We start from the raw sequence: 25,943 nt of genomic DNA on the forward strand, positions 1-25,943 counted from the left end.
GTTGCCATGGCAACCCAGTACTCGGCTCCGCTACAGAACGAGGAGGAGAGCGCCTGAGCTGCAGCTCAGGCAGGAGGAGGGAAAAAAAAAACAAAAACAAACCCATAACACTGTCTGTCAGTTTGGTGCTTTCAGTTTTTAAAGGTGAAAAGGGATGAGGAGGAGCAGAGCAGGTGCAGAGAAGCTGAAGGCTGAACGAGGGGCAGTTGGGGGAAAGAAAAGAGGGCGGGGAAGAGAACTGGGGAGCCCCTGGGCAAGGTAGCCCAGGGCAGTGAAGGGAGAGGGCGAGACTCCAGTACAAGCAAGAGGTTCAGGAGATAGACTAAGAACGTGGGGCTGGAATCAACTAGGAGTTCACGGGGTGAATCAGAAAGCTGAGATGTGGCAAGACGCACACTTGCCCTTGCCTTTCCCTGCGCTTCCTCGCGGGGCTGTTTCCCTTGGAATCACAGGCAGACAAAGGAAGCAGGGCCAGGAGGATTCTCATGAATAATCGTAATTGGGTAGGAACGCTTTCTTCTCGTCTCTTGCCCAAGTCTAGAGTTTAAGAAATTAACTGATCATCGACAGCGTTTCATCGGGAAGGGTACCCACTAGGCATCCTCTTTCCCACCCCTTTCAGTTAGGTAGGCTCCCCTATTTGCAGAGCTCCCCTATTTGCAGAGCCCCAAGCAGGGGTGAATTCGGCAGTGGCCGGGGATAAATTAGCCACGCAGAGCTAGTGGCTACTGTGTTGGCAAACACGGGTCTGGAGTTCACAGGCAGTGTGTCCCGGCTGGTGAGATGAATTTGGGGCTCAGGCGTGTTTAGATGGGATGTCAAGAAGCCCTAAGACCAGATGAGAGAGGCTATGTAGGGGACAAGTAGTTGGGGAGCTGAGCACCGAGGTGGTACCGTGGTTAGGGATGGAGGGGGGATGATGAGGAAACAAAAATTGGGAGGGGACAGCCAGAAAGGGAAGAGGAAAGACTGAGAAGTTGGTTTCCAGGACTCCAAGGGAAGAAAGGGAGCAGTCCACCGAGCCAGATGGTGCTGAGAGGTTGGGCAAGAGAACTGAGCCACTGGGCTTAGCAGGTAATGATTGACCATGACAGGGGCTGTTTGTGGCAAGTGGTGCTAAAGCTGCAAGAGAAACTAATGAGAGGACAGAGCAGAGACAAACTCTTTAGAGGAGCTTTGCTGAGGGAAACAGAAAAATGGAGCAGATGCTGGAGGAGAAAGTAAAATCCAGAGGGTCTTGTTTGTTTTTTTTTTTTAAACTTTATTTATTTATTTATTCATGAGAGGCAGAGACATAGGCAGAGGGAGAAGCAGGCTCCATGCAGGGAGCCCGATGTGGGACTCGATCCCAGGTCTCCAGGATCAGGCCCTGGGGGGAAGGTGAGGCTAAACCGCTGAGCCACACGGGCGCCCCAGGGTCTTGTTGTTTTTAAGATGCATGAAAGAACACTGTGCTTTGGGGCTATTGGGGAAGTTCCAGTAAAGGAGAAACTGATGGTGCAAGAAAGTGCAGGGGTGGTTGCGCAGTGTCGGGTCTCAGAAGATGAAAGAAAATACGATCTAGCATATGTGTAGGGAGGCAAGCCTCAGGCATGAGGGGGCAGGTCATCCTTGGTCATGGGAGGGAAGGTACAGAACATGGGTCCCCGGGCAGGGGGGGGGTGGAAGCATGTGCAGTGTCATTTGGTGTTGCTTACATCATTTTCAGTGACTGTGGACCAGTGAGAGTGAGGTGGGGGAGGAAGTGCCAGAGGTTTGAAGGGAGGACAGGGAGAGAGACGATAGGAAATAGAGTTGGAGAGAGAACAGAGATGGGAAATATAGAATGATCGCTTAACAGCAGGAGGGCCCAGTTGAGGACAGTGGTCTTGCTTTTGAAGTGAGAGCAGTCAGTGTGGTTTTGCTCTTCGAAGGCTGTGTTCAGTGCTGCTGGTGTAGTGACAGACTTGGGGAGAGCTAGATTTAGCAAGGTAGGGCTTTGCAGGAAATCTGTCAAGAAGGCGAGAGGGGCCTGGGAACTGAAGGTGTATCCAAGGGATAGATGATGGCATTTTTTTTTTAAAGATTTATTTATCTGAGAAACAGAATGAGCAGAAGGAGAGGGAGACAAGCAGACTCCCTGCTGAGTAGGGAACTAGACGTGGGGCTCAATCCCAGGACCCTGAGATCGTGATCTGAGCCGAAATCAAGATTCAGACACTTAACTGACTAAGCCACCCAGGTGCCCCTGGACAATGGTATTGACATGGATATTGGTACTTAAAGTAGTGGCCCCTGGGCTCTCAGCTGGAAGCGAACTCTAAGGAGGGGAGTGAGGGATAGGAACAGGTGACAGGATCTGTGCACAGGGGGTTGTGGTTGGATTTAAGACTCGTTGGAGCTGGGGAACTAGAACAGGATAGTAGCTGGGCTGTAGGGAGGTCGTGGAGGGGGTTATGCTATTGGTGATGACAAGGTCTAGGGTATGATCGTGTACCTGAAATAGAATGGAAGACAAGATTGTTGGTAGAGAGAGTCAAGGAACTGAGGTAGCAGAGTGTCAGATCAGTCGTCTGTTTGGAAATTGCAGTCACCAAGACCAACTGTGGAAACGGTGTTGGAGTGAGGAGCAAAGTAGTCCAGAGGAGGAAGGAATTTGTGGGGGTGGGAGGGGTCTGTAGATGGTTGCAACAAGCTGGTTTCTGGGTGGTGTGGGCAGATGGCCTGACTGCCTGAGCTTCCAGGCTGGGGCGCATTGGGCAGCAGGCTTGGAAAGGGGGAGGAAAGAAGAAGCATCCAGAAAAGGCAGCAAGATGCAAGCAGGACACTCACAATGAGTGAGAGGAAGCAGCCAGCCCCTGAGCTGGCTTCAAAGAAACTGTGTCCCCAGGGGAGAGGCTGGTTCCGTGAGCACACGAAGTTAAGAGGAATGATCAGAGAAGAGGCTGAAGACACCAGGGCATTTCTTGGTGACTGGCTAGGAGTTCCAGCCTTCTACACAACTACTACTCATGCTTCCTCCCTCCCTCCCCCTGTCTCAGTACTTTCCAACAGGAAGGATGCTTTTAAAAATCTAAACCAGGTCATGTCATTCCCCAGTTTAAAACCTGCATTGGCTTTCTCTCTTAGAATCTGGTCTCTCTGACTGCAGGACCTGTGTCCATCACCTAACCCTTCTGTGCCTCTCATGCCTCTCTCTCCTCTGTTCACTCCACTTCACCACACTGGGCTTTCTTTCTGACTTAGGAATATGCCAGACTTGTTCCCGCCTTGGGCACTTTGCACTTGTTGTTTCCTTAGTCTAGAATACTCTTCTCCAGATCTTTCCATCACTGGCTCTTTTCCTAATTACTGAAGCTGAAGTGGCCTCGCCTCACTTATAATCACCTTGCTGTTTTATTCTCACCATGGCCCCACTGCTGTCTGAACTGATCTTATTTCTCTGCCTCTTTTGTTAAAATGTAGGTTCTGTGAATATTGGGACCTTGTCTGTCTTGTTCACTACTATACCCCCATAGTCTAGAACAGTGCCTGACACATAATAGGTGCTCAGAAAATATATGTTAAGTGAATGAAGTAGATCGAGTGATTGAGAAACTCTACCAGTGATGGGTTGAGACTTGTGCATCCAGTAATACAGAACATTCTAGACTGATGGGCCTTCCCAGCCACATCAGATCACTTAGTTTCAAGCTGGCTTCATTCTGGCCTAAGACAAAATAAAACTAAGCGTCAGATCTGTGACTCATATTGAGTTCCCAGTACCATTCAAAATTAGGAATTCTAAAGGGGATGTTTTCTTATAACTGTAGAGCATCCCACTGTGTTTATTTTAAATGTCACAGATTTATTTAGAAAAATAATTTATTTTCTCTTTTGAGAAGGTTGAGCTTTCTTGCATATGTGTCTAGAAAATGGATTTGTTGAGAGCGGGGGGTGGGCAAGAAAACTATCTTAACTTCCTTTTGATCGGGTGTTAAGAATAGGCATCTAGTATAAGCAGATAAAAAGCAATTAGATAAACAATGAGCTCTGAAAAGTCTAGTATTTTATTGTTGGAACCTCAAATCCAACCTGTGCTGAATTTGTCTGTGTGGGTGGAAAGTGAATTTTTGCAGGCTGAGTATCTTGGGTTTGGAAGCAGTTTCTCAGTTTCTCCCATATTGCAAAGCACAGCACATGTGTTCAGTTATGGATTTCCACAAAACTGGCAATCCTGAACCAATGAACGGGTGAGGTTCCAAAAGTTCATTTGCAAGTTTGTTTGGCACTCAGAATGCATTCTCCCATGGAAACAATGTCATAAATTAAGGACTCCGTCCCACACCAGCCCACAAAATTCAATTGATTTCGTTTCAACAAATATTTATTGAATATTTACCAAGAACCCAATGTGGGAAATGAGATGGCGAGGTGTTATTGAGAGAAATCAGATGCCATTCTTGGCCTTGAGGAATTCCCAGGCCAGCTAGGGAGACAGACATGTCAACAACATGAACATGCATTCATTCAGCCATATATCCGATTGACAAATATTTATTGAGCAGCCACGTTGTGATAAGGCCTGTGCTGGGTGCTCGGGTTATAGTTCTTTCTTGTCTACGGAGAGTCTGCAATCCAGTGAGGAATGTGGACAGGTGTAAATCAGTGAGGTTTCTGCTCTGGTGATACTGCATTGACAAATTCTTAGTGGCTTAAAAGAAAAAAACATTGTTTTCTTGTTCATGGGTGAGCTCCAGTGGGAGGGGGTGGGGTTGAGGGTAGGATGCCCTTTGCCTCAGGTACAGATCGAGAGATCGATTCAGGTCGTCTTCACACATCTCTCATCCTGCGCGTACCGTTGTCAGGGCAGACGGTGGAGACACCAGGGGCCGTACTAAACTCTGCAGCATATTCAAAGCCTCTGTTCACATCATGGTTGCTGGTTCTCTGCTGGCAAGCACACCACATGGCCAAGCCCAACATCAGTGGGGTAGGAAAATACTGTCTACCCTAGTGGGAGACGATGGAAACAGGACAGAGGGTATGGATTTGTCATTGCACCACGGGACAGATTGAAGAATTGGGCATAGCAATCCAGTCTACCTTAACAAGTAAAAGAGCTACCAGTCTACTGATAAGTGAGTAGAGTATATAGTAGGGGTTCGCAGAGAAGCAGTGGAGACACATGAAAAACATCTAACCCAACTTCAAAGTAAAGGAAGGTTGGCAGGGAGGAATGTCCACACCAAACCTGAGGTATGAGCAGATACCAGCCAGATAAAGCTGAGGCGGGCGACTGGCTCGGGGGACAGGTGTGTCAAAGCCAGGAGCTGTGGAGCCAGGAGCTGTGGGAGCACCTGGCCTGATGCTCAGTATGAACGGAGCATACAGCCTTGGGCTGGGGGGTGGATGGCGAGCACTGTTGAGAAAGTGGTGTGGTAGGAGGAGCAGTGGAGGACGGGTCTTATAAGCCATGTGAAAGAATTTCAATTTTGTTGGAAGGACTTTGGGGAGCTACTGCAGAGTTTCAAGCAGAAGAGTGACCAGATCAGGTGTGTGTTTTAGAATAAGCATCCTGGTGAAGATAGACTAGAGGGGAGCTGCTGGATGCTGTGGGCCACTTAGAAGGTGGTTGTAAACCAGCAGGAGATGGGGAACAGGTTACAGGGATGATAGTAGCAATGGGAAGAAGTGGATGGACTCAAGAGCTGTTTTGGGAGATGGAATTGACAGGACTTTGTGATTAATTAGATTTCCCCTTGAGTTTGACACACTCAGAATAGGGCCATAAAATAAAAAATAAAATATCCAGGTAGCCACTGTACCTGGAAGATGTATTCTTCCCCCCTGATCTAAGTCCTCATAAAGACAATAAAGAAGTGATACCCAAACACATGATGGATTGGACAAGGCCTTAGATTGGAGCCCAAGGATGGGTACTTAAGTCAGAGGGAGCAGGACTTTGGAGTGATGCCAGAGCTGAGTCTCAGAGGGTGCAGCGGGGTGAGTCACTGCCCTTTTCTCAGCAACACAGTGACCTTGGTGTTGAGATGGTAGGGGAGGGAGGCAGGCATCTGGCTTGGGTGACCAGATGGACAGGGGTGTCATCACTGAACAGGAATGTAGGAGGGTGGCCTGTTAGGGATGCACAGCAATGCAGGCGGTGACAGCAGAGGACGAAGAGTGCAGGTCCTAGAGTTGGCTTGCTCAGGATTGAATCCAGGCTTCTTGAGGAGCAGCAGGTTCCTTACCTTCACTGTGCCAAATCCCCTCTTCCATAAAGTAGAGCTGATAAAACCTTCTAGGGTGGCTGAGAAGATTAAATCAGATAATGTGCGTAAAGCCCTGGGCATGGTACCTGAGTCCTAGCGAGCACTCAAGTAATGTTAGCTATTGTGATGGTGGAAGCCCAGAGGAGGGAGCCATTAGTTGTAACCAAGGTTAGGGAAGGCTTCAGAGAGGAGGTGGCATTAAAACTAGGCCTTGACTAAAATTAACAACACAGGAGACAACAGGTGTTGGTGAGGATGCAGAGAAAGGGGAACCCTGGTGCACTGTTGGTGGAATGCAAACTGGTGCAGCCACTCTGGAAAACAGCATGGAAGTTCCCCCAAAATCTAAAACTAGAGCTACCCTATGATCCAGCAATGGTACTAGTAGGTATTTATCCAAAGGATACAGAAATACATATTCAAAGGAGTACATGGTGTTTATAGCAGCATTATCGACAATTGCCAAACTATGGAGAGAGGCCAAAAGTCCCTTGACTAGTGAATGGATAAAGAAATTGTGTGTGGGGATGCGTGTGTGTATATGTATTTGTGTGTGTGTGTGTGTGTGTGTGTGTGTAATGGAATATTACTCAGCCATCAAAAAGAATGAAATCTTGCCATTTGCAACAATATGGACCAAGCTAGAGTGTATTTTGCTAAGTGAAATAAGTCAATCAGAGAAAGACGAGTATCATGGGATTTCACTTATATGTGAAATTTAAGAAACAAAATGGATGAACATTTGGGAGGGGAGGAAAGAGAAAGGGAAACAAATCATGAGAGACTGCTAACGATAATGAATAGGGTTGCTGGAGTGAGGTGGGAAGGTGGGCCAGATGGGTGATGGATGTTAAGGAGGGCACTTGTTGTAATGGGCACTGGGTATTATGTTGTAAATGATGAGCCACTGAACTCGACTTTTTTTTTTTTTTTTTGAACTTGACTCTTGAACCAATATTGAACTGTATGTCAATTTGCTAGAATGTGAATTTAAAAAAAAAAAAAAAAGATTAAAAAAAAATTAGGCCTTGAAGCCTGAGTAGACTTTGACCAAGGGAACTGGGAATGGAAAGCATTTCAGAGGATCCAGCATAGGGAGCTGTCTTTTGAAGGAGTGGCAGGTTGGCCGTTAGTCCTAGAGCTACTGGCTCTAGAAGGAAGGAAGGAAGGGAATGGGGGTTCGGTGGGACCAAGACGTGAAGGGCACTGAGTTTGGACTTTATTAGTGGGTCCTGGAAACCCATTAAAGGATTTTCAGCAGAGGACATGACCGTATTTGTGTTTTAAAATGATCATCCTGATGGGAGTGTCCAGCATGACCTGCATTAACCCCAGCACCAACTGTATCAGATTTCCCAGCTGTACCCCTTCCAGGGTACCCTGTCTCTTGGTGTGCCTCATAATGGATGAGCTGCTTTCACATCTTTGCCTGAGTCATCTACTTGGCTGCTCTTTCTCCAGATTTCATGTGCCTCCCCGTCTCTCCCGGCACCACCACGAGGCTCCCCTTGCTCTGGTCCCAGTCATGCAATGGAACCAGGGCTGGGTCCTCTTCAGAAAATGGGCCATGTGGGAAAGGCCGAGCTGGTCTTTGTTGTCCCACTCTGCCGTGGCCCTCCTCACACAGGAGGTATGCAGGATCAGGCTTACTAATTAGCAGGTGCGTTAGCTAAAGGTATCTGTAGTTCCCCTTGATTATTTGTATAAACCTAACACTTGGCCCATATACTTCTACATATTTCTTCCATGTAGACACATGGAAAAGCTTCAAAAAGCCCTGCTAGCAGCTGTTGGTAGATCAGTCCTCAACTTGGCCTGACAACGGGGCTCTGACCAGTCCCTCTGTCAGCCTTTCTGAAAGGCTGGGGGTCACGGAAAGGGGTTTTGAATGCAGGAGAGAAAAACTGAAATCTGACTGCTAAAGCATATTTGTCTCCAGCGCCCCAGAGTAACAAAGAGTTAAATGATTTGCTTGTGGCCACATCCAGTTCCTTACGCTGCTGTCCTGGGTTGGGGTCTCCTCCCCTCTCTCCTCTAAGAGACATTCTCTCCTCAAGTTTCTCTGGCCATTTTTTAACTCAAAGGGCCATAGACTGTTATCACCCCAAAACTTGGCCAACGCAACCCTTGGTATATGGTGATCCATGAGGTCGGCCTTCCTGCGGCCTGGTCTGCCCTCCTGAGAGGTGGGCAGTATCAGCAGAGAATCCCCCCTGAGGGCTTTCTAGTAGGAGCCTGCTGGGCTGTGCCCAGTGACCCTTCAGGACACAGTTGCAGGTGCCTCTTACAGGAAGCCTGCCCGGGCCCCAGGCCAGTCAGAAGACAGTCTGCATGGGTGGAGGGGGATGTGCCCACACAGGACGCTGTGTCCTGCATTCCAGGCCCTTTTCCTGTAGTCCTCCTGCTACCCTGGGAAGGAAGTACTAGGACAGCACCCACTTTGGGGATGAGAAAACAGCCTTAGGGTATATATTTGTTTTCCACAAATTACCACAACCGTAGTGATTAAAACAGCATACGCTTATTATCTTACAGTTCTGGAGATCAGCAGTCTGTGGTGGGTTTTGCTAGGTTACCTTCGAGATGTCTAAGGGACGGTGTTTCTTTTGGAGGGAGAACCCATTTCCTGGTCTTTTCTGGCTTCTGGAGGCAGCCTACCCGCCCTGGCTCATGGCCACTTGTTGCCTCTTCAAAGTCAGCAACGTAGTGTCTTCACATCTCTCTGGCTCTGAATTTTGTTTGCATCGTCACATCCCCTTCTCTGACTTGACCCTCCCACCTCCTCTTGATCCCCCTGTGATTATTTTGGGTCCATCCAGATAATCCAGGACGATCTCTCCATCCTGAGAGCCTGAATCACACCTCTGCAAAGTCCTTTTAGCTGTTCCAGGAGATACATGTGCAGGTCCCAGGGACTGAGACCTGGGTATCTGTGGGGCCCGTGATTCCGCCGACAGCAGGTTGTACAAGAGGTGGAACCTAGCTCGAACTCCCAAACCAGTGCGTTCACCTCCCACTGTAGGGAAAGGGAAGAGAAACAAGGAAGAGACATTGTTCCCTAGAGGGAAGAGCCTGGTCTAAATGGACCCTGCATGGAGGACTGATGGGATTCGGAGTCAACCCGACTTGTAGAAAGCCTTCCACCTTGGAAGTTGAAGCATCCATGCCTTCATTTAATTGGTATCTCTTGAGAACCTAGTGTGTGGCGGGCACTGCCCTAAGCCCTGGGATTATGCAGCGGTGAGCAGCACAGCCTGAAATCCTTGCCCCCGTGGAGGTCCTTCCGATGCGGTGTTAGATTCCTGATGCTGCCCTAGCAGATGAACACTAAGTCAGTGGCTTACACTAACACAGATTTGTTCCCTCACAGTTCTGGAGGCTAGAAATCCAAAATCAAGGTGTCGGCAGAGCCTTGTTCCCTCTGAAGGCCCTCGGGGAGAGTGCTCCCTCCCCTATTCCAGCTTTTGGGGGCTCCTGGTGACTCATGGCTTCTGGCAGCAGAGCTGCAAGCCCTGCCCCTCTCACTACGTGGGCCTTTCCTCTTGGTGCATTCAAATCTCCCTCTCCTTTCTCTTTTCGAGGCTGCAGGCATTGGATACCTTAAATCCAGGAGGATCTTCTCTTGAGATCCTTTCATTACATCTGCACAGACCCCATTTCCAGATAAGGTCACCACCTTCTGAGGTTCTGGGTGGACATGAATGTTGAGCGAACATCGTTTGACTCACTCCGTGAGGCAAGAGGGACAGTGTAAACATAAAAAAGGAAATAACATGTCAGATGGCGATCAACATTCTGAAGAAAAATACAGCTGAGGACGGGGGTTAGGGAGTGCTGGCTGGAGGCCCAAGGGGTTGCAGTTTGAGCCGGACAGTCTCCGAAGGCCTCACAGTGAGGGTATGTCTCAGTCAAGACCTGAGCACGTTTGGCTTTAGAGATGCTTCCCCTCCACCCCCCCAATCGCACCCCCCAGGTGATGCCCACACCGAGCTGAGTGGCCAGGAAGACAGTTTGACACAGAAGATGATTCCAATTCTGTATTGAGGCCTCCTTTCCTTCCAATCCGGGATGTGTCCTGGTGCTGGCAGCCTGTACAGTGACACTCCTTTATGGTCTAGCGCGGCTCTAATGACAACGATAATGGTAATAATGGGATTTGGGGGCGGCCCCTCCTTCTTGTGTGAGGACCCCATTGTGCCGACTAATTGTGTAGAAGCAAGTAGGACAACTGTCTGTGGGGTGGAAGCAGTGGGGAGCAAAGAGGGATATGTTCTTGGGACCTCGGGGCATTACTGAATTACCCTGGCAGAGGCCCAGCCCCTGCATGTGGGTTACTGAGAATCCTAAAGTGATTCGGGGGCCTTCGAGCAATGGAGGGGGCTCTCAGGTGAACCCAGCTCTCTGGATTCTTCTTCATCCTTATCCACTGCCATAAGCTGTGAACACCTCCTACTTAGTTCAAAGCAGAAAGTAGAGAGGAGATGACATCACTGGGGGGCACATCTCCTGGCACCCCGAAGGTTGACAGAGGTCAACATGGGGAGAACGCTCGTCTTACTCAGAAGCCCGTTTTGTCTGAAAGAGGGGGCAGCTGAGGTTCTCAGAGCTCAGCATCCAGACTGCTTATCTGTACCATCTCTTTAATTGATGTTCTCTGACTTGGAACAAGTACCATTAGGAACGCCCCTCTTAGTAAATACATGTTTTAATGGAATAGATTTTTTTTTAAATGACCTTATCATCTCAAGCAGCAGGCACTTTCACAAGTAGGTATTGATTGGCTTTTAAACATTCCTCAAATGTTTTCCCTTGTCTTTGTGACCTAGCATATGTCCTGTTCCCAGCACCTTCTCCACCTTCGAATGCAAGGTTCCCATCTTCACTGGAAGCCTTCCAGGCAGCCTTTCATGTTTTTGCTTGTGAAATGTTTTGTAAAGCTTAGGAGCTTATGTTCTGCTATAGAGAGAGGAGGGCCACTTGTGATATGCCAAGTGTGGCGCTCAGTATTGCTCTCGAGAAGATGGGCCACCTGCTTTCCTGATGGGGAACATGAGGCCCAGAGAGGGGAGGGAATGTGCCGTGCCCCCTAACTGTGCAGGAAATGTGTGGAAGAGCAGCCCTGAGCCCAGATCTTCTGGACTCAAGGGGCATCGTTTTCCCACGTTTATTCCCATGTTACATATTTTAAGAACACCTCCCTTAAATTCTTCATCTCGTGGTTTGCATTTGGAAGTAGAGACACCAGCTTTTGTATGCTCGTCACCCACAAAAGAACCACACGGGGTGAAGGCTACAAATCCCTTTTGTGTGAGTGTTTCAGTCCGCAGATGTGTTTTATGTGTGCTAAATAGCTCAAAGTTTCGAGACAAAGGCTGGTTTCCCACCATGCCAGTTAACAGGCCAGCCCACTGAACAAAAATCAATGAAACAACTTAGGCTGGTATCATGGAGACATAGTCAAGAATTTTAGTCACTTTAAGATGGAATTCTTAATCCAATTCAGCTAACGCTTGTTGCATTCGGGCCGTAGGTCAGGCCCTGAACTAGGCCGTTGGGGGAAAGAGCTGAATGAGGCTCTGCCCTGGAGAAGCTCACAGGTTGGGGCGGGAAGCAAACACCAAGCAAATCCTACCCATACACTGTGGAAGGTGCCCCTAGCTGGTGCTCAAGGTGTAGGGAGACCCCAAAGAGCCCTTTAGTCTTGGGAGGAAGGTGCATCGTGATTAAGAATCCTTCAAGAAGCCTTGAACTGTGCCTGCCTCCTCAGGGAGGAAGGGTACACTGACTGCTGACCTGGCGAGTGTGAGCAGCGCCCATGGGCCATCTGATGAGCTTTACTACCCGGATCCCTGTCTCGGCACTACCATTCTGCGTGTGATGGCTTACGTCATCCAAATTTTTGCCTAAAGTCTGTTTCACTTGCCCACATAACAGGTGTAACGACAATGACTAGTATTTACGGAGGCATTACCCTAAGCCTTACTTAAATAGATGTACGTTTTGCGAACCACTCCACGAGGCAGAAACTATTAACATCCGCATTTCTGCAGATGGACAGCCTGAGATGCAGGGAGGGTGCATGACTCGCCCAGTGTCGCCAGCTTGTCGTTGCCACAACCACTCTCCTCTTCGTTTCTGAGCCGGGCTGGTCTTTCATCATTTCCTTGCAGAGAATGGAGTTCCAAGCTTTAAGTGAACTTGGGGTCCTGGCACATGCTGCTCCTTCTCCCATTATCCTTGATGTGGCTCGGTGGCTTTCATCCTAGATTTCTGAGCTGAAGTGCCATCTTTCCCGACCAATCTAAAGTAGCTCCTCTGTGTTACCTTTTTAGTTTCTGCGGAAGACCGACTTTAATTTGAAATTATTTAAAATTATTGTTGGTTTATTTGGTTTTTGTCTGTGTGTCACTGGAGTGTAAGCTTACTAACAGGGGGACTTTAATTGGCTTATACACCGATGAGTCCACGGTGCCTACTGTGGTGTTTGGTGTCTGGTGGGCACTCAGTAAATATTTGTGGCATGAATGCCAAATATGGCACTAGGTTCTCGGGGTACCAAGGTGAATGAGGTGAGTCTTTCCCTCCGAGGACCTGCAGTCTAGTGGGAGGGACAGGCAATCAGTAACTGATGCTATGTGCTGTATATACCTGGAATGTGTGTAAGGTGCCACAGGGACACAAAGGAGGGAGCTGCTGCTTTGCCTGGAGGTTGGGCAGATGTCATGGAGGAAGAGACATTGACCTAGCCTTGAACAAGGAACTCACTTTCACTAAGTAGACTGCAGACCCAGGAGCGCTCTGGGCTGTGGGAGCAGCATAGGCTAGGAAGAGCCAGGCATGTTTGCGTTGGATGCATCAGTCAAATAGACTCGTCAAGCCACAGTTGCCTAGGGATGAGTTTGGAGAAGAAGGCAGGAGCTAGATCATAGTGCCAGGATAGAGACATGAACATGGAAATGTGTGCTCTAGGTTCCTGGGTGTAAAAGACAGCTAGGCAGTGGAGTTTGATACAGGCACGGGTGCCATTGAAGGCTTTTAAGTAGGAAGTGCTATGATCGGCTCTGCACCTGAGAATAACCTAGATGTCTATCTGGAGGCTGATTGAAGGCCCTGGAGGTGGCAGGAGCCCAGGTGAGAAGTGATGGACGAGGGTGGAATGCAGGATATAGCATAGAGGGATGCTTAGAGTTAATAGGTCCTGATCAACTGAATATGAGAGCTGAGGAAAAAAACCAAGAAAGGCCTGAAGTTTTGTCATTTGATCCACTCTTTGAATTATTACTCATTGACCAAGATCAGGCCGTATTTCCCAGCATGCATGAAAAGAACTTCTAAAAAAAAATGTTGGAAGATATTGCATCATTCATTCCTGTCTTGAAAAGTTACAAAGCATGCCGGCATAGTCAAGGCTCTGAGAAATCCTGCAACAGAGAAATTCATTTAATTTTATTTGGCCAGCGTCTCCCAGACCTCTTAGCAATAGAACCCTACCTTAAACTTAACACTTCAAACAACCCAAAGAACACCGTTGTTTTCTGGGAAGTGACTAAAACCTATCTTTTACTATATGGTCCATGTGCTATCCTGGGAAGCCTTTGGAAGCTTTGAGGAATTTGGCACCAGGCACAAAAGCATGGACGCCAGTGCCAGACTGCTGAGGTTCACACTGTGCCACCTGACCACTGCGCCTCCAGTTTCCTCATCCGTGTGATGGACCTGATTAATAATAATAATAATAATAATAATAATAATAATAGTAGTAGTAGTAGTAGTAATAGTAATAATAATACCTGCTTCCTGAGGTGGTTGTGAGGATCAATGAGTTAATTTCTGCAAAGCCCTGGGAGCAGCACCTGGCCTGTGGGAAGGGCTCAGTGAGCGTCAGCTTTCTTGTGAGGTCACAGAGGCACATAAGTGAGACTGCAGGAGTAGCCCTCCACCTGCTAACTCTGTGACCTTGGGAGAGTGATATGGTGCCTTCTGCACTCAGTTTCCCCCATCTGTAAAGCAGGGACAATGATCATTGTTACTGCATAGATTTGTTATGAAGAATAAATGAATCAAATCATGTGAAAGAATGTGGCCTGGTGTATTAGATGGTTTCATTTTTTTTTTAAGTCTTCTAAATGGTCTCTGTTATTAGCACAATTTTATCATGTAGATTGCCTTTCAGCTCCAGGTTTTTCTCTTCCCCAGCACATTATTTGGATCTGGTATTTTGGCATTGCCCTTTCCTGACTCCGAAGGCCTTGAATTCAGGGTGTAGTTGGCCACTGATGGCCTCCTGTCTTCTGTTCGGTCCAGTTTGGTTTCTTCATCTCCTGGACTGGGGATCATCAGGAGAAGGTCCTCTTTGCCTTTCCTACAAACACAGACATCTGAAATCACTCAGCAGAAGACCTTGGGGTGCTCTTGTAGTGAAACCTTCCCCCAGTGTGGACACAGCCTCTTGTTCCCTGAAAGAGAGGCTGGGTTGTTCCCTTGCTAAAAGTTTTCTGATACTGTATCAGTCTAGAATCTTTGGAAGAGGTTACACCAACCCCACATTCAAGCCAATTACCTGGTATTTAGTTATCGGTTTCCTTCGGGGACTGTCTGCTCTTGGTGAACAATTAGATTAGGGGATGCTGATGAATTTCGAGTGGCAGGAAGTAGAAGTTACGTTTCTGAGTTCAGAGTTTCTATTTCAAGGTTGAGTAAGTGGGCTTTTTGAGGTCGGTGGCAGGGAGGATGCCACCTCCTCCCCTGCACTGGCCCTTTCTGGAACCTTCCAGGCGCATGTGGGTTCTGAGTGTGAGGTTTAATGTCCACTTGATTCCTCTGGGTGCTCCAGGTGGCAGGGCAGGGTCGGTCAGAGGCTGTCTCCAGAGGAAGGGCCATGACACCGTGTTGTAGATTGTGACCTTGGAATGGATGCCAGGGACCCAGCAGAGATAGCAGGTGTAGTAGTTTCCTTTGGAAAAGAGATCACCCTAGGGTGGAGCTGCTGGCAAGGGGTCCAGTTGGCCCCATCTGAGCCCTGGGGGCTCGGACCCGAGGCCGGGACACTGGGCCCTGCTGGTCACAAGAAAAGGTCACAAGAATTTAGGAGGGATCCTAAATTCTGTTAGGATTTTGGACAATTTTTGCACAGTGAGAAGCTCTGGGTTGCTCTCTGGGCTTCCCAAAAGGGAAAAGCTAACTCAAAGATTGCAAACTGTTAAATATTCCAGCATGTTGCCCACCTCATTGGATAGTGTACCTCGAAAAGTAGGTGAGAAAGGGCTTCCTTTTTCCCAGGTTGTCAAAATGCTAATGACAGAAGAGCTCACTTATGTGCCAAAATTCACTTTCCTTTTTTTTTTTTTTTTTTTTAAGATTTTATTTATTTATTCATGAGAGACACACAGAAAGAGAGAGAGGCAGACACATAGGCAGAGGGAGAAGCAGGCTCCATGCAGGGAGCCCGATGCAGGACTCCATCCTGGGTCTCCAGGATCATGCCCTGGCCTGAAGGCAGCGCTAAACCTCTGAGCCACCCGGGCTGCCCCAAAATTCACTTTCATACTAGTTTTTCAGTGCTTTAATATCTGTCACTTAAATTTTAAGACTCATGCTTACAAAGTTACTACTGTAACTTCACTGAAACTGAATTGTGGGATTGAAGCTTTTGGCTTACTATAGCATTTATTACACTACTTAATTCAGTAAATAGGTAAAAGTAGCCTTCAGTTTGTATTATTTTACATGTTTTTACCTGTAGTTGTGAATGTGAATTTACCTGGGTACTGAGATGGACAAATAAACTCTCACTGAACAAGAAAAAGAGAGAGAGAGATTGAGGCCTAATAGAGTCAGATTCCAAGGTCCCCCAGCACATGGGCATTTTACCTGCCTGGGAACTTCAACTACTTTTCAGAAGTGGGTCTCTCTCTTCTTTATGTTGGCATGAAAACAATTAATAATTTAAATCCTACCCATTAAAAAACCAGAAATACTGTATAAATACAATAGTATAGTAATAAATTTAAGAGTGGATCCAGCTGGGCACTGTTCCCAGACTACCAGCTGAGCAGAAACACAAATAAGTAAAGTAGAAGAAAAACTGCTATATAATGCAAATGGCTGCAATCTCATTGTTTCCTTGCTACTCTTTATTGCAAATATGTAGCATTGAAGTTACATTATGGATAAATAGGCTTTGTGGGCTAACCTGGAGACCTAATCACAGTTTATAACATTATTTCTAGGGGAAGAAAAGTGTATTCTAAATTACAAACAGATAGGTAGCAAGCAGATTGTAGGTGTGTGTGCAATAGATTTGTAAATTGGGGGCATCTTGGGATTTTAACCTGTAGATGCATGTTTTGTACTCAAGGCTAATGATCGATGAAAATCAGAGGCCTCTCAGACGCCCCCCTCACCCTCAAGTCTTTGCTATCCTTCAACCTAGAGACTCTGCCTGGCTTTCTTTAATCTCTGTCCCTGGGATGCCTAACCTGGCCCAGCCTCACCCTCCTCCCCAGCCACTGTTGAGGCCCCAGGAAGCCAGGAGGAACTCTGAATGTCTTTGCCCTTTCACACCTTATTAAGTGGGTAGTTAGGGTTCATAGGAGGCCATGCAGCAGGGTGGCCAAATGGGTGGCTCTGCAGGCACACTTCTATCACTTGTGGCTGCATGACGTTGGCATGTTATTGCACTTCTCTGAGCCTCTGTCTCATGCCTATAGAACGAGGTGGTTGTGAGGACTAGTGCAGGAGGGCCACCTGTAAGCACTCAGACCAATGCCTGATGTGGGGCAGCGCTCTCTCCTTGCTACCTCCTGCTGGGGTATTTGGGTGTTTAGACAGATTTCCATGAACCCGGGAAGCAAACCCATTCTAGGAAACTATGTTCTGAATTCCAAACAGCAAACTTAAAGACAAGTGTCTGGAACCTTCTGTTCAAGAGTGGAGGTCTGGATAGGTTTTGAACATACTTCTTCATGAGTCGGAGGTAGGGGGGGACCATGTACTTATATAGTTGAGTGGGCAGTATCGAACTCTGTTATTATTTTGAGTAGATGAAGCCCTATAGCACATTTCATAGCAAACTAATAAGAATGAGCCTTCCTAACTAGCTTTCTTCATTAAACTATTTTTGCATAAAGTGGTGTTGTTGTTGTTGTTTTTAATTTCTGATCTGGGTTTTTTTTTTTTTCTTTAGGTAATCTTTTCTTTGCATTGAGCTGGTTCTGTTTCCTGATTTGCGAATAGGCTAGTGTCTCCATGTTGGCCATAGGGTGTAGGCATGAGCTCTCCCTGGAAATAGGACTGGAAAAAGAAAATAGTGATCAGGAGTCTTAGGACTTTTGGGTAGACCCTCAGTAGAGGATGGGGCAGGAGCAGTAACACAGAGGAAGGGAAGCAAATCCATTGCTTGCTGTTCTCTCCAGAATGTGCTCATTCTAATCTGAATCCAATTTTCGTCTCATCTGGGGCCTGAAGAAATTGAAATGAAGCCACTTAAGAGATCAGCCTACCTGAGAGCACCTCACTGAGGATCAGCCTCACCAAGAGTCGTGTCCAACCATGACATTTTAATTTCATTTGGGCAAAGGGCTTAAGTGTCTGTGCCACCTGACCGTTGCTTTTGTGATACATAGGAGTAGGAATGATAGCTTTCGAAAGGGATGGTTTCAAAATAACTGCTTTTGTTTTACTAAAATGGGGAGGGGGGGCTCTAAGATCTGCTCCCCCTCCTTAAGAAATTTGAATGTGTGGGTAACATGCTGTCATGAAGATTTTATAATTTGCAATATTGCAAAAGTAATAAGATACTGTTGTTGGTTGACCATCTGGTTGTACATTCTTGGTGTCACGGTTTGCTGTTTTATTTTTTAAATTTTATTATTTTTACTGGCGAGAAGCAAGAAATGGGAGTTTAGAAATTTCAGAGGTGTTTTAGAAACAAGAAATATATGTTTAATTGCTTAACATGGCTAGATTTTGTTGCTACCTTGTACAAAATAGGAAGTAAAAGGTTCAGTATATATTTTTTCTTTTCTTTTCTTTTTTTTTTTCTTCTCAAAAGATAAATTGAAAACTTCTAGTCTGTTTCCTCTCTGGCCCCGGATTTGAACTTTGAGCTTACAGTAACAATAGTCTCTTTATCATAACTAAGGGTCAGACATACGTTATAAGAAAACTTTAGAAAGAAAAATCACCAACAGAAGGGGCCTACAGCGATTTCATATTTCATCCATCCATTCAAAAAATATTTATTGAAACCCCGGTATTTGCATATCATGCTGCCAGACACTGAGAGATTTGCTGAAGAAATCTTAAAGACATCCTCCCTTCCTTTGAGGAGCTTAGAGCTCACTTGGGGGAGAAATGACACCGACATACGAAACAGTTAAGTTGTAATTCAACACAGCCTATGATTAAATACCAAAATGTGCGGTTCCGGCAAGAAATGCTACAGGAGTTCAGCAAAGGGAGTGATAACTCAGTGGCACTACTGTGTTCTGCCTACAAATTGGCAAATTGCAGCACTATTTGTATGAAATATTTTACACTTGTTTTTTTGGCAGCCCTTAGGCCTTGACTTCCAGGCAGCATTAAGAGCCTACGACAATATTTGTACTCCAGTCTCTCTAAAACTGGCTTTTTGTTTTGTTTTTCTAATAGACGGAGGAAGTGCCTTACACAAACCAGAGTGCCCAAGAGAGGCAGGTAGTTTTGACAGTCATAACCTCTTTCAAACCCAGAAGAAGGAACCAGCTCCGTCATTCTGTTTTTCAGTCCAGCCTCACTCGTCCCTGGGTGGCACCCTCTCCCTCATACCGACCGATGGTTTAATTTGAACTTAATGTCCGTGACGGACGAGCTAGCCATCAAGGGTCAGATAAATTTATGGCTTTGGAGAACTGCTGATGAAAATCCCCACGGTCAGGACATTGGAGAAGGAACCAACACAGATGTAGGGGAGTTTGGACACAGATGTGATCCCTGCAAGCAGGGCTCCCCAACACTTGCTCAGAGTACTGTGCCCGGGGATGATGTTTAATGAAACTCACCGGCTTCCTGTTCTATTTTTGTCATATTCAAATTAGCACAGAGCTCAAAGATGAAGCCATGAGGCCTAAATTCTTACAAATGAAAAAAAAAAAAAAAAGGAGAGAAGAGGAAGAAGAGGAAGTAAAAATGCTTGTGAAGTCAGCATACCCTTTCGGGAGACCACATCCCACTCCACTCCGACCCTTACAGGGACTCCCCACAGATGAAAGCTTTTATCACTTGGTTGCTTTTCGATCTCGTGATTCACAAATTTTCCATTTCTTTGAAAACGTACTGTCACTGGTTCTCCTCTACCCCTCCATTTTAACCTCAGGCCCTGACGAGGCATAGACATAACAGAGATGTTTTGGTCTTTTCTTGATATTATCCAATGGAACATTCATGGAGTTCAACCCCTTTGAGAATAACACAACCCTGGCTGTTCGTCCTTTCTGTGGGGTTGCTGGCCCTTCTGGTGAGGCAGGAGTTCCCAACTGAGCATGACCTGCAGTGGCCAAGACATCCTGCAGAGGAGGCCTCTCACCCTTCAGCTCCTGGTCATGTTTATTAGAGGCATTGGCCCTGGCCACAGATTAAGATTTCTCTGGGCCATCCTCTGAGCTGACAGACTTGGGAAAATAGCCCTGGAAAGTGTTGCACCCATATCTTTTGATATAATTGGGTGTCTGTCTAAATAAATGTTCTATAGCAGATGGTTATGGAATGGCTTATCACATTCTTGGGAGGACTCTGCCCTTGAAATATTTATATTTAATTATCACACTACAAGCACAAGATGGCTTCATTATTTTTCTAATAAAAAAAAGATTTTCTCTGTGGGTTGATATTCTGGGAATGAATCACAAACCTAAAATTTATACTATATGTAAACCCTTTCTTGGGCTGTTCTGTGCACCAGGGTTTTCTAGAAGGGAGCACTTTAATTTTAGAATCCAGAGAGGATGAGCTTTGGGTGTGTTTGGCGATGTCATCCTGAGAGATGCCGCAGGAGCCAAAGTTCAGCGTGTTGTCTACATTTGTTCTCTGCTCGTGGACATGATGGAAAAAATGCTTGGCTGTTGTCCTGTTGCTTTTCATGGTTTTAGCATCATGTTCCTATTCTCGTTCAAAATCAATAATCCTCTGTACAAAGCCTGGCATTCTGTACTGAAGCCAAGTATGAGAAAGTTTTAACTAATGCATGTGTGGGGTTGCTGTTTTGTTGCCTTTTCCTTTTTTTGATAGGTGTACTTTTAAAGAAGACTGTGTAAATCCAGAGTATGAAAACTGGCTGGATATTTCATCTGGAGCTAAAAAGTGCCCTCAAATTAACCTATTTCGAAGCAGCAAAGATAAGGTAAGAGGAAAGATTTTAAATCGTCTCTATTGTCTCATTTTGCACCACTGATGCCAACTTCCTTCTGTGTGTAAAATATCTACTAGCATTAAATAAGCTTAGTTAGGAGAGTCCATTTATTTAGTTACTGATATTGAGAGCCTGACAAATGCCATACACTCTGCAAGAAGACATATGTCATGGAGTTTGTCATCTTGTAGAGCTGAGGAGGATTCTCATCCATTGAATTTAAAGAAAAAATGGACTATTCATGTGTAGTAGAAAAATGTATTGATAAAAAAAAGTTCAGATTCATGGTCAACAAGAGTCCTTAAATGCAACTTAAGTATAGAATTTTGTTTTACGGTCCTTTCTCTAATTTGTTTAGGCTTCTCCTGATAGCTATCTTATATACATGTCTTTAAGCAGTAATGGTAGGGCAAGAAACCACTATGGGCAGTGAGTATTACGAATTGGGTCCCTTGGAAAGTCAGTGGGCTTTTGTTATGGGCATACTGCCATTGGCAGCTCTTCGCCCTGTCATTGGATAAGAGAAAGGATGCAATGGGCAGCATATTCAAGCATCTTCTGGTTCACACACCATCCATACCCTGTGGGAATACGGAATTCCTGCTTTGTAATCTCAGTGGTGCTGTAAGGAGACATTGTCTCCCTAATTATAGTTCTTATATTATGAATAATTGTACAGAATCCCCATCAGCAGCCAGTTGACCTGTCTGCTGAGCCCACTCTGTTTTATTTGAATGCCACATTAACAAGGAAATGGGCCACTTTCTCTTTTCCCGTACACTTTGCCATTTCAAATAGCAAGAACCATACCACTTAAGATGATTTAACATTTAATAAAGGAGAGCCAGAGCATTTAATGAGTGATAAATAATAAAAGAATAAAGCTTTCAAGTCATAAGTGATCAGAACTTACGGATTTAAAGTTATTTGGCTATTGTCACTTTCTATTGTTTTCCAGCAGGTTGGGGTGCGGGGTTGAGAAAAGAACTTTCAAAACCTTCATCCAAACCTCCACCAACCCTGAGTCAGAGTGAAAAAACTGTGAAAAAGATGCTGAGGTATCTCAGCATAGGTGTGGTCAAATTTTTCTCTTATCAGTCTGAAAAATAGCTAACTTTGATGTTAATAGAGAATGATAAAAAAAAAAAAAATACCAGTATGTTTGAAAACCCAGGACTCTGATAAATGGTTAAGATTACCCAGGAAATTTTTTTTATCATTTTGAAAATTTTAAGGGTGACACTTCAGCTAAATGTAGTAAGGGAAAGTAGCTTGTTCGTTATATAAAAGATGCTGCTTATGTAATATGCTTACCTATCTTTGGATTCACTGGTATAAACTAATCACGATTTCTATCTAGTTTGGAGCATTGCAAAAAAAAATATTTACCACCCAAACAACCACTAGTGCTTTCTTCTCCACCCTGAGTCCCACTGTGGTTTACCCCAATCCCTGTACAGCCTTCCCACATAACCATCACCTTACTGTCTCCAGCTACCATCACTGTAAAGGTAAAGGAGATAAGAATTTACTAATCTGAATGAAGTTCATCTTTAAAACCAACTTTGGACCGATTATTTTAATAATATTGATAAGACATGTGATACCATCTTTTAGTTATACTGTTTCAAAATATTTCCTACCCTTATGGTCATCTGTGACTTACCTGAAAGTTCCAGATCTTTGTTGATTTAAATAACACCTGATCCTGATCTACAGAGATGATAGTCAAAGAGTGTTAGCTACCTGCCCACCATACGCTTAGTAACATTCTAGTAACTTTCAGAGTACAGAAAGACCCTGATATAATGCAGAGCCTCTGCTTCCAAGAAGCATCATCTCTTTACACAAAACAATTAGAAGATTGTATATCCTCATCCTCATTACAGAATCGGCATTAACAAGAGATAATTGGAGCAATCCCAGTTGGCTTGGAGGGATTTCGTGAGGTTTTGTTGAGCAAAAACAGCAAGATGCAGAAAAGTATGTGTAGCATGATCTTGTATTGATCAAAAACTCAATATATGCTATTGATATATATAGCATATATGATATGCTATTGATATAGCATGATCTGTATATGTTTATGTCTCTATATAACTATTTGCGCATGGAGAAAATTATGAAAGAATTCTTACTAGGTCATAAACATGAGCTCTTCTGATGGTGTGACTGATGATGTGGTGAGAGGGAAGGCCAAGGCAAGTAGGAAAAAAAAAAAACAAGAAAAATGAAATTCTCACATTCACACAAAAGGATGTGTGCCATCCCATTTTTGCATTATGTAATGTTGTTTATATACCTACAAAGAGATTGTAACAATCAGGAAAAACAACTTATACTAATAAAAACAGAAAAGACCTAGAAATAGAAGTGTTTCTTGCAAACAACAGGACTCTTAAAGCAGGGACTCTAGAAACGTTCTTTTACAAATCAGAATGGAAAACAACATATTTCACCATCCCTGATACAACCAGTATCATTTTTAAAGTTGGGTCTAGTGCAGTATTACAAGAGACAAGTTATAGAAATGACTATGGGAACATAATAGGTAAAAAATATCACTATTTGCTCATCTTAAGTGGTTGTGATCTTCAAAACCTAAATATATTAGGTTTTTAAATTATTCAAATTAAAAGTAAAATATAAGGGCTAAATGTTCATTGAACATTCAAATATCAATAATTTTAGGAGTTAAGGTCAATTAATCAAAGATCACATTCATTAAAAACAACCAAAATATTCAGGCATAAACTTAAAGGGTGGGGTGTATACCTTATATTTTAAAATCACTTTTACTAGGAGGTAAATGTTGAAGACAGCTACCAAAAATAGTAATTTGGACTATGCAATAGTTTAAGCAATTCCTTCTAATAGTAATTAGATAGTTGAGGCTTATGATAGGGAAACTTTATCAATTAAAAACAAACATAAATAAAAATAAAAACAAAAACATGCAAAGTACTTCTTGGAAGCTACGAAAAACATCATGAATATATCCAGACACATAGTATATGTTTCTGGGTAGGAAAATATCATAAAAATGTTATTTCTTCCTTAACCTATTTTCTAGATTACATGTCATCCCAGTGAAGATTTGGTTAGACTTTTTTCTTACAAGTACTATAAAAATCAGCTGGAATAATATGAACTGGTCAAGAATATTCAAAATGTATTTTCAAATAACAGAAATGTGTTTAAGCTAGACCATTCCATATGATTATAAACTTGTAGATGGCAACAATAACTCAATCCATGATTCTGTTTAAAAGTAGGAATACAGATCCTGGGAATAAGCTTCAAAGCTCAGAAATAAATGTAAAAATTATAAAGATTAGATATCATAAAGAGGAAACATGAGAATTATTTCATAAAAGGTACTGAGATAACAGACTTAAAATATGGAAACCTAACTTAATTCACATTGTACATTAAATATAAAAATTTAAATTAAGAAATTCATATAGAAAGCTAACACTTAACAGAAAATAGAAATGAGTACTAGACAATTGGAAGTATAATTTTCTTAGCTTTAAAGCAATGTAGTATGCAACAACAAAGGAAAATTACTTGTGTACTTGACATTTAAAAATATACAACAAAGGAGATAACTATAGCACAATTCAGGAAAACATTTGGAACAGGCAAGATATTAATTGGAACATATTAAAACCAGGAGAAACTAAACAGAAAAATACCAGGACACCAAAGAGTGGGCAAAGGCGTCTTCTCACAAGAGGAGGTTCAGAGAGTTAGACATAGTTAGGGGAATACGTTCAGCTTCACTAGTTATCTAATAAATATAAATTAAAATGATAAGGTATGCTAACACCTGGCATTGGCAATGCCAATTAGCGCAACCTTTTTGGAGTGCAATTTGGTGTTCTGTTTCAAAAGCCATGAGTGTATTCATTCTGTTTGAAACACTAATTCCAGGCTTCGAATTCTGAAGAAGTAACGACGTCTTTTGAAAGACGAAAAACCGTAAGCATGCAGATGCCATGGCAGTAGCTTTGTAGATCGAGAAACCTGGAAATCACCCAGCTGTTTGGCAATAAGCGAAATGGTTAGGTAGACTGAGCTGCTAGGATGTTGTGCAGCAAGCTCTCTGGCCCCGTGGGCCTTACCAGCTAATTGACATTCACACTTTCTATCTCCTCTGACTCTGTGTCTTCTCTCCCTCTCTATCCAGCTTAGTTGGAGGAGCTGTCAACCTGCTAGAAGGATTCCCAAGTTGGGTTTATTAAGCCAAGGTGTCAGCTTTTTATCCATACTTGCCCCTGGAACCCACACTCACACAAAAATGCCTTCAGCTCCCTGGCTACCCTCTCCTTCCACTGCGCTTGAAAAAAACTGGCTATTTTCAGATCAATTCCAACGTGGCTTCTGCCCCAGTGTTCCCCTGGAACTGTTCTTGCTGAGGTCACTAGTGAACTCCCTGTAGTCATCCCAGCAGATGCTGTAAGCCCTCCTCTTATTTGGCCTGTTGTCTGTGTTCCTGAAACCCTTTTTCCCATTGAACAACTCCCCCCTCCCCCGGCATACCCTATCCATGCTCTCTTTCTTCTCTCCAGCCATACCTCAGCCTCCTTTGCTGGCTTCTTCTTTTCTTGACTCTAAATACTAGAGTTGTTTTAGACCTAGTTTGGGCTCTTCCTCTTCTACTTTGTCTATAGACCATTTTATCTACTCTGTGCCTTCATATCTCATCTCTGTGTTCATGTCTCCTTTATCTCTAGCCCAGATTTTTTCTCTGAGTTCCAGGCCTATATCTAACTTGACATATCTCTTGATTATTACACAAGTATCTTGAACTATACGCATCCAAAATTGGAATCTTGCATTTTTCAACACAAATCTTCTTCCATCCATCCATTTTTCTTACCAGAAATCCTCCATATCCAAATGCCCTACTTCCAGTCCCACCCCATTTTACTTCTAAAGGGTCTCTTAAATCTGTCAGTTCTTTCCATCTCCACTGTACCATCCTATCCAGGCTTATATCCCCTCTTGAAGATCTCTTCGTACTGCATGGCTCTCCAGTTTCTGAAAAGTGGACATCCTCATGTTTCTGCTAGACTCTAAGCTTTTTGAGGGCAGGAACCATAGCTATTTGGTTCACTAAAGTATTTAACACCTTGCACAGCATCAGCACATGCTAAGATCTTGATAACTAGGGAACAAATAAATGCAGTGATTACAGTTACATAAAAACTATATGAGAACCAGAAGGAAATGTGGAAAATTTTAAACGAGTAAAAGATTTAAAAAAGATTTCTGATCCTCTTGTTATAGTGTTAGAGTAATGAAATAAATTCAAGTCC

At 44.4% G+C, this 25,943-nt stretch overlaps 1 protein-coding gene across 1 annotated transcript in view; it reads left to right on the forward strand.

Moving 5' to 3' along the window:
* Window positions 1-25,943, forward strand: part of PLXNC1 (plexin C1) — a 137,710-nt gene that overhangs the window by 35,120 nt on the left and 76,647 nt on the right. The window contains exon 5 of the mRNA XM_077844421.1: window positions 20,499-20,610. Coding sequence (XP_077700547.1) covers window positions 20,499-20,610 — 112 coding nt within the window. The remainder of the gene's footprint in view (window positions 1-20,498; window positions 20,611-25,943) is intronic.

Source organism: Canis aureus, chromosome 13 (genome assembly GCF_053574225.1).
Source record: "Canis aureus isolate CA01 chromosome 13, VMU_Caureus_v.1.0, whole genome shotgun sequence".
Taxonomy (NCBI): Eukaryota; Metazoa; Chordata; class Mammalia; order Carnivora; family Canidae; genus Canis; species Canis aureus.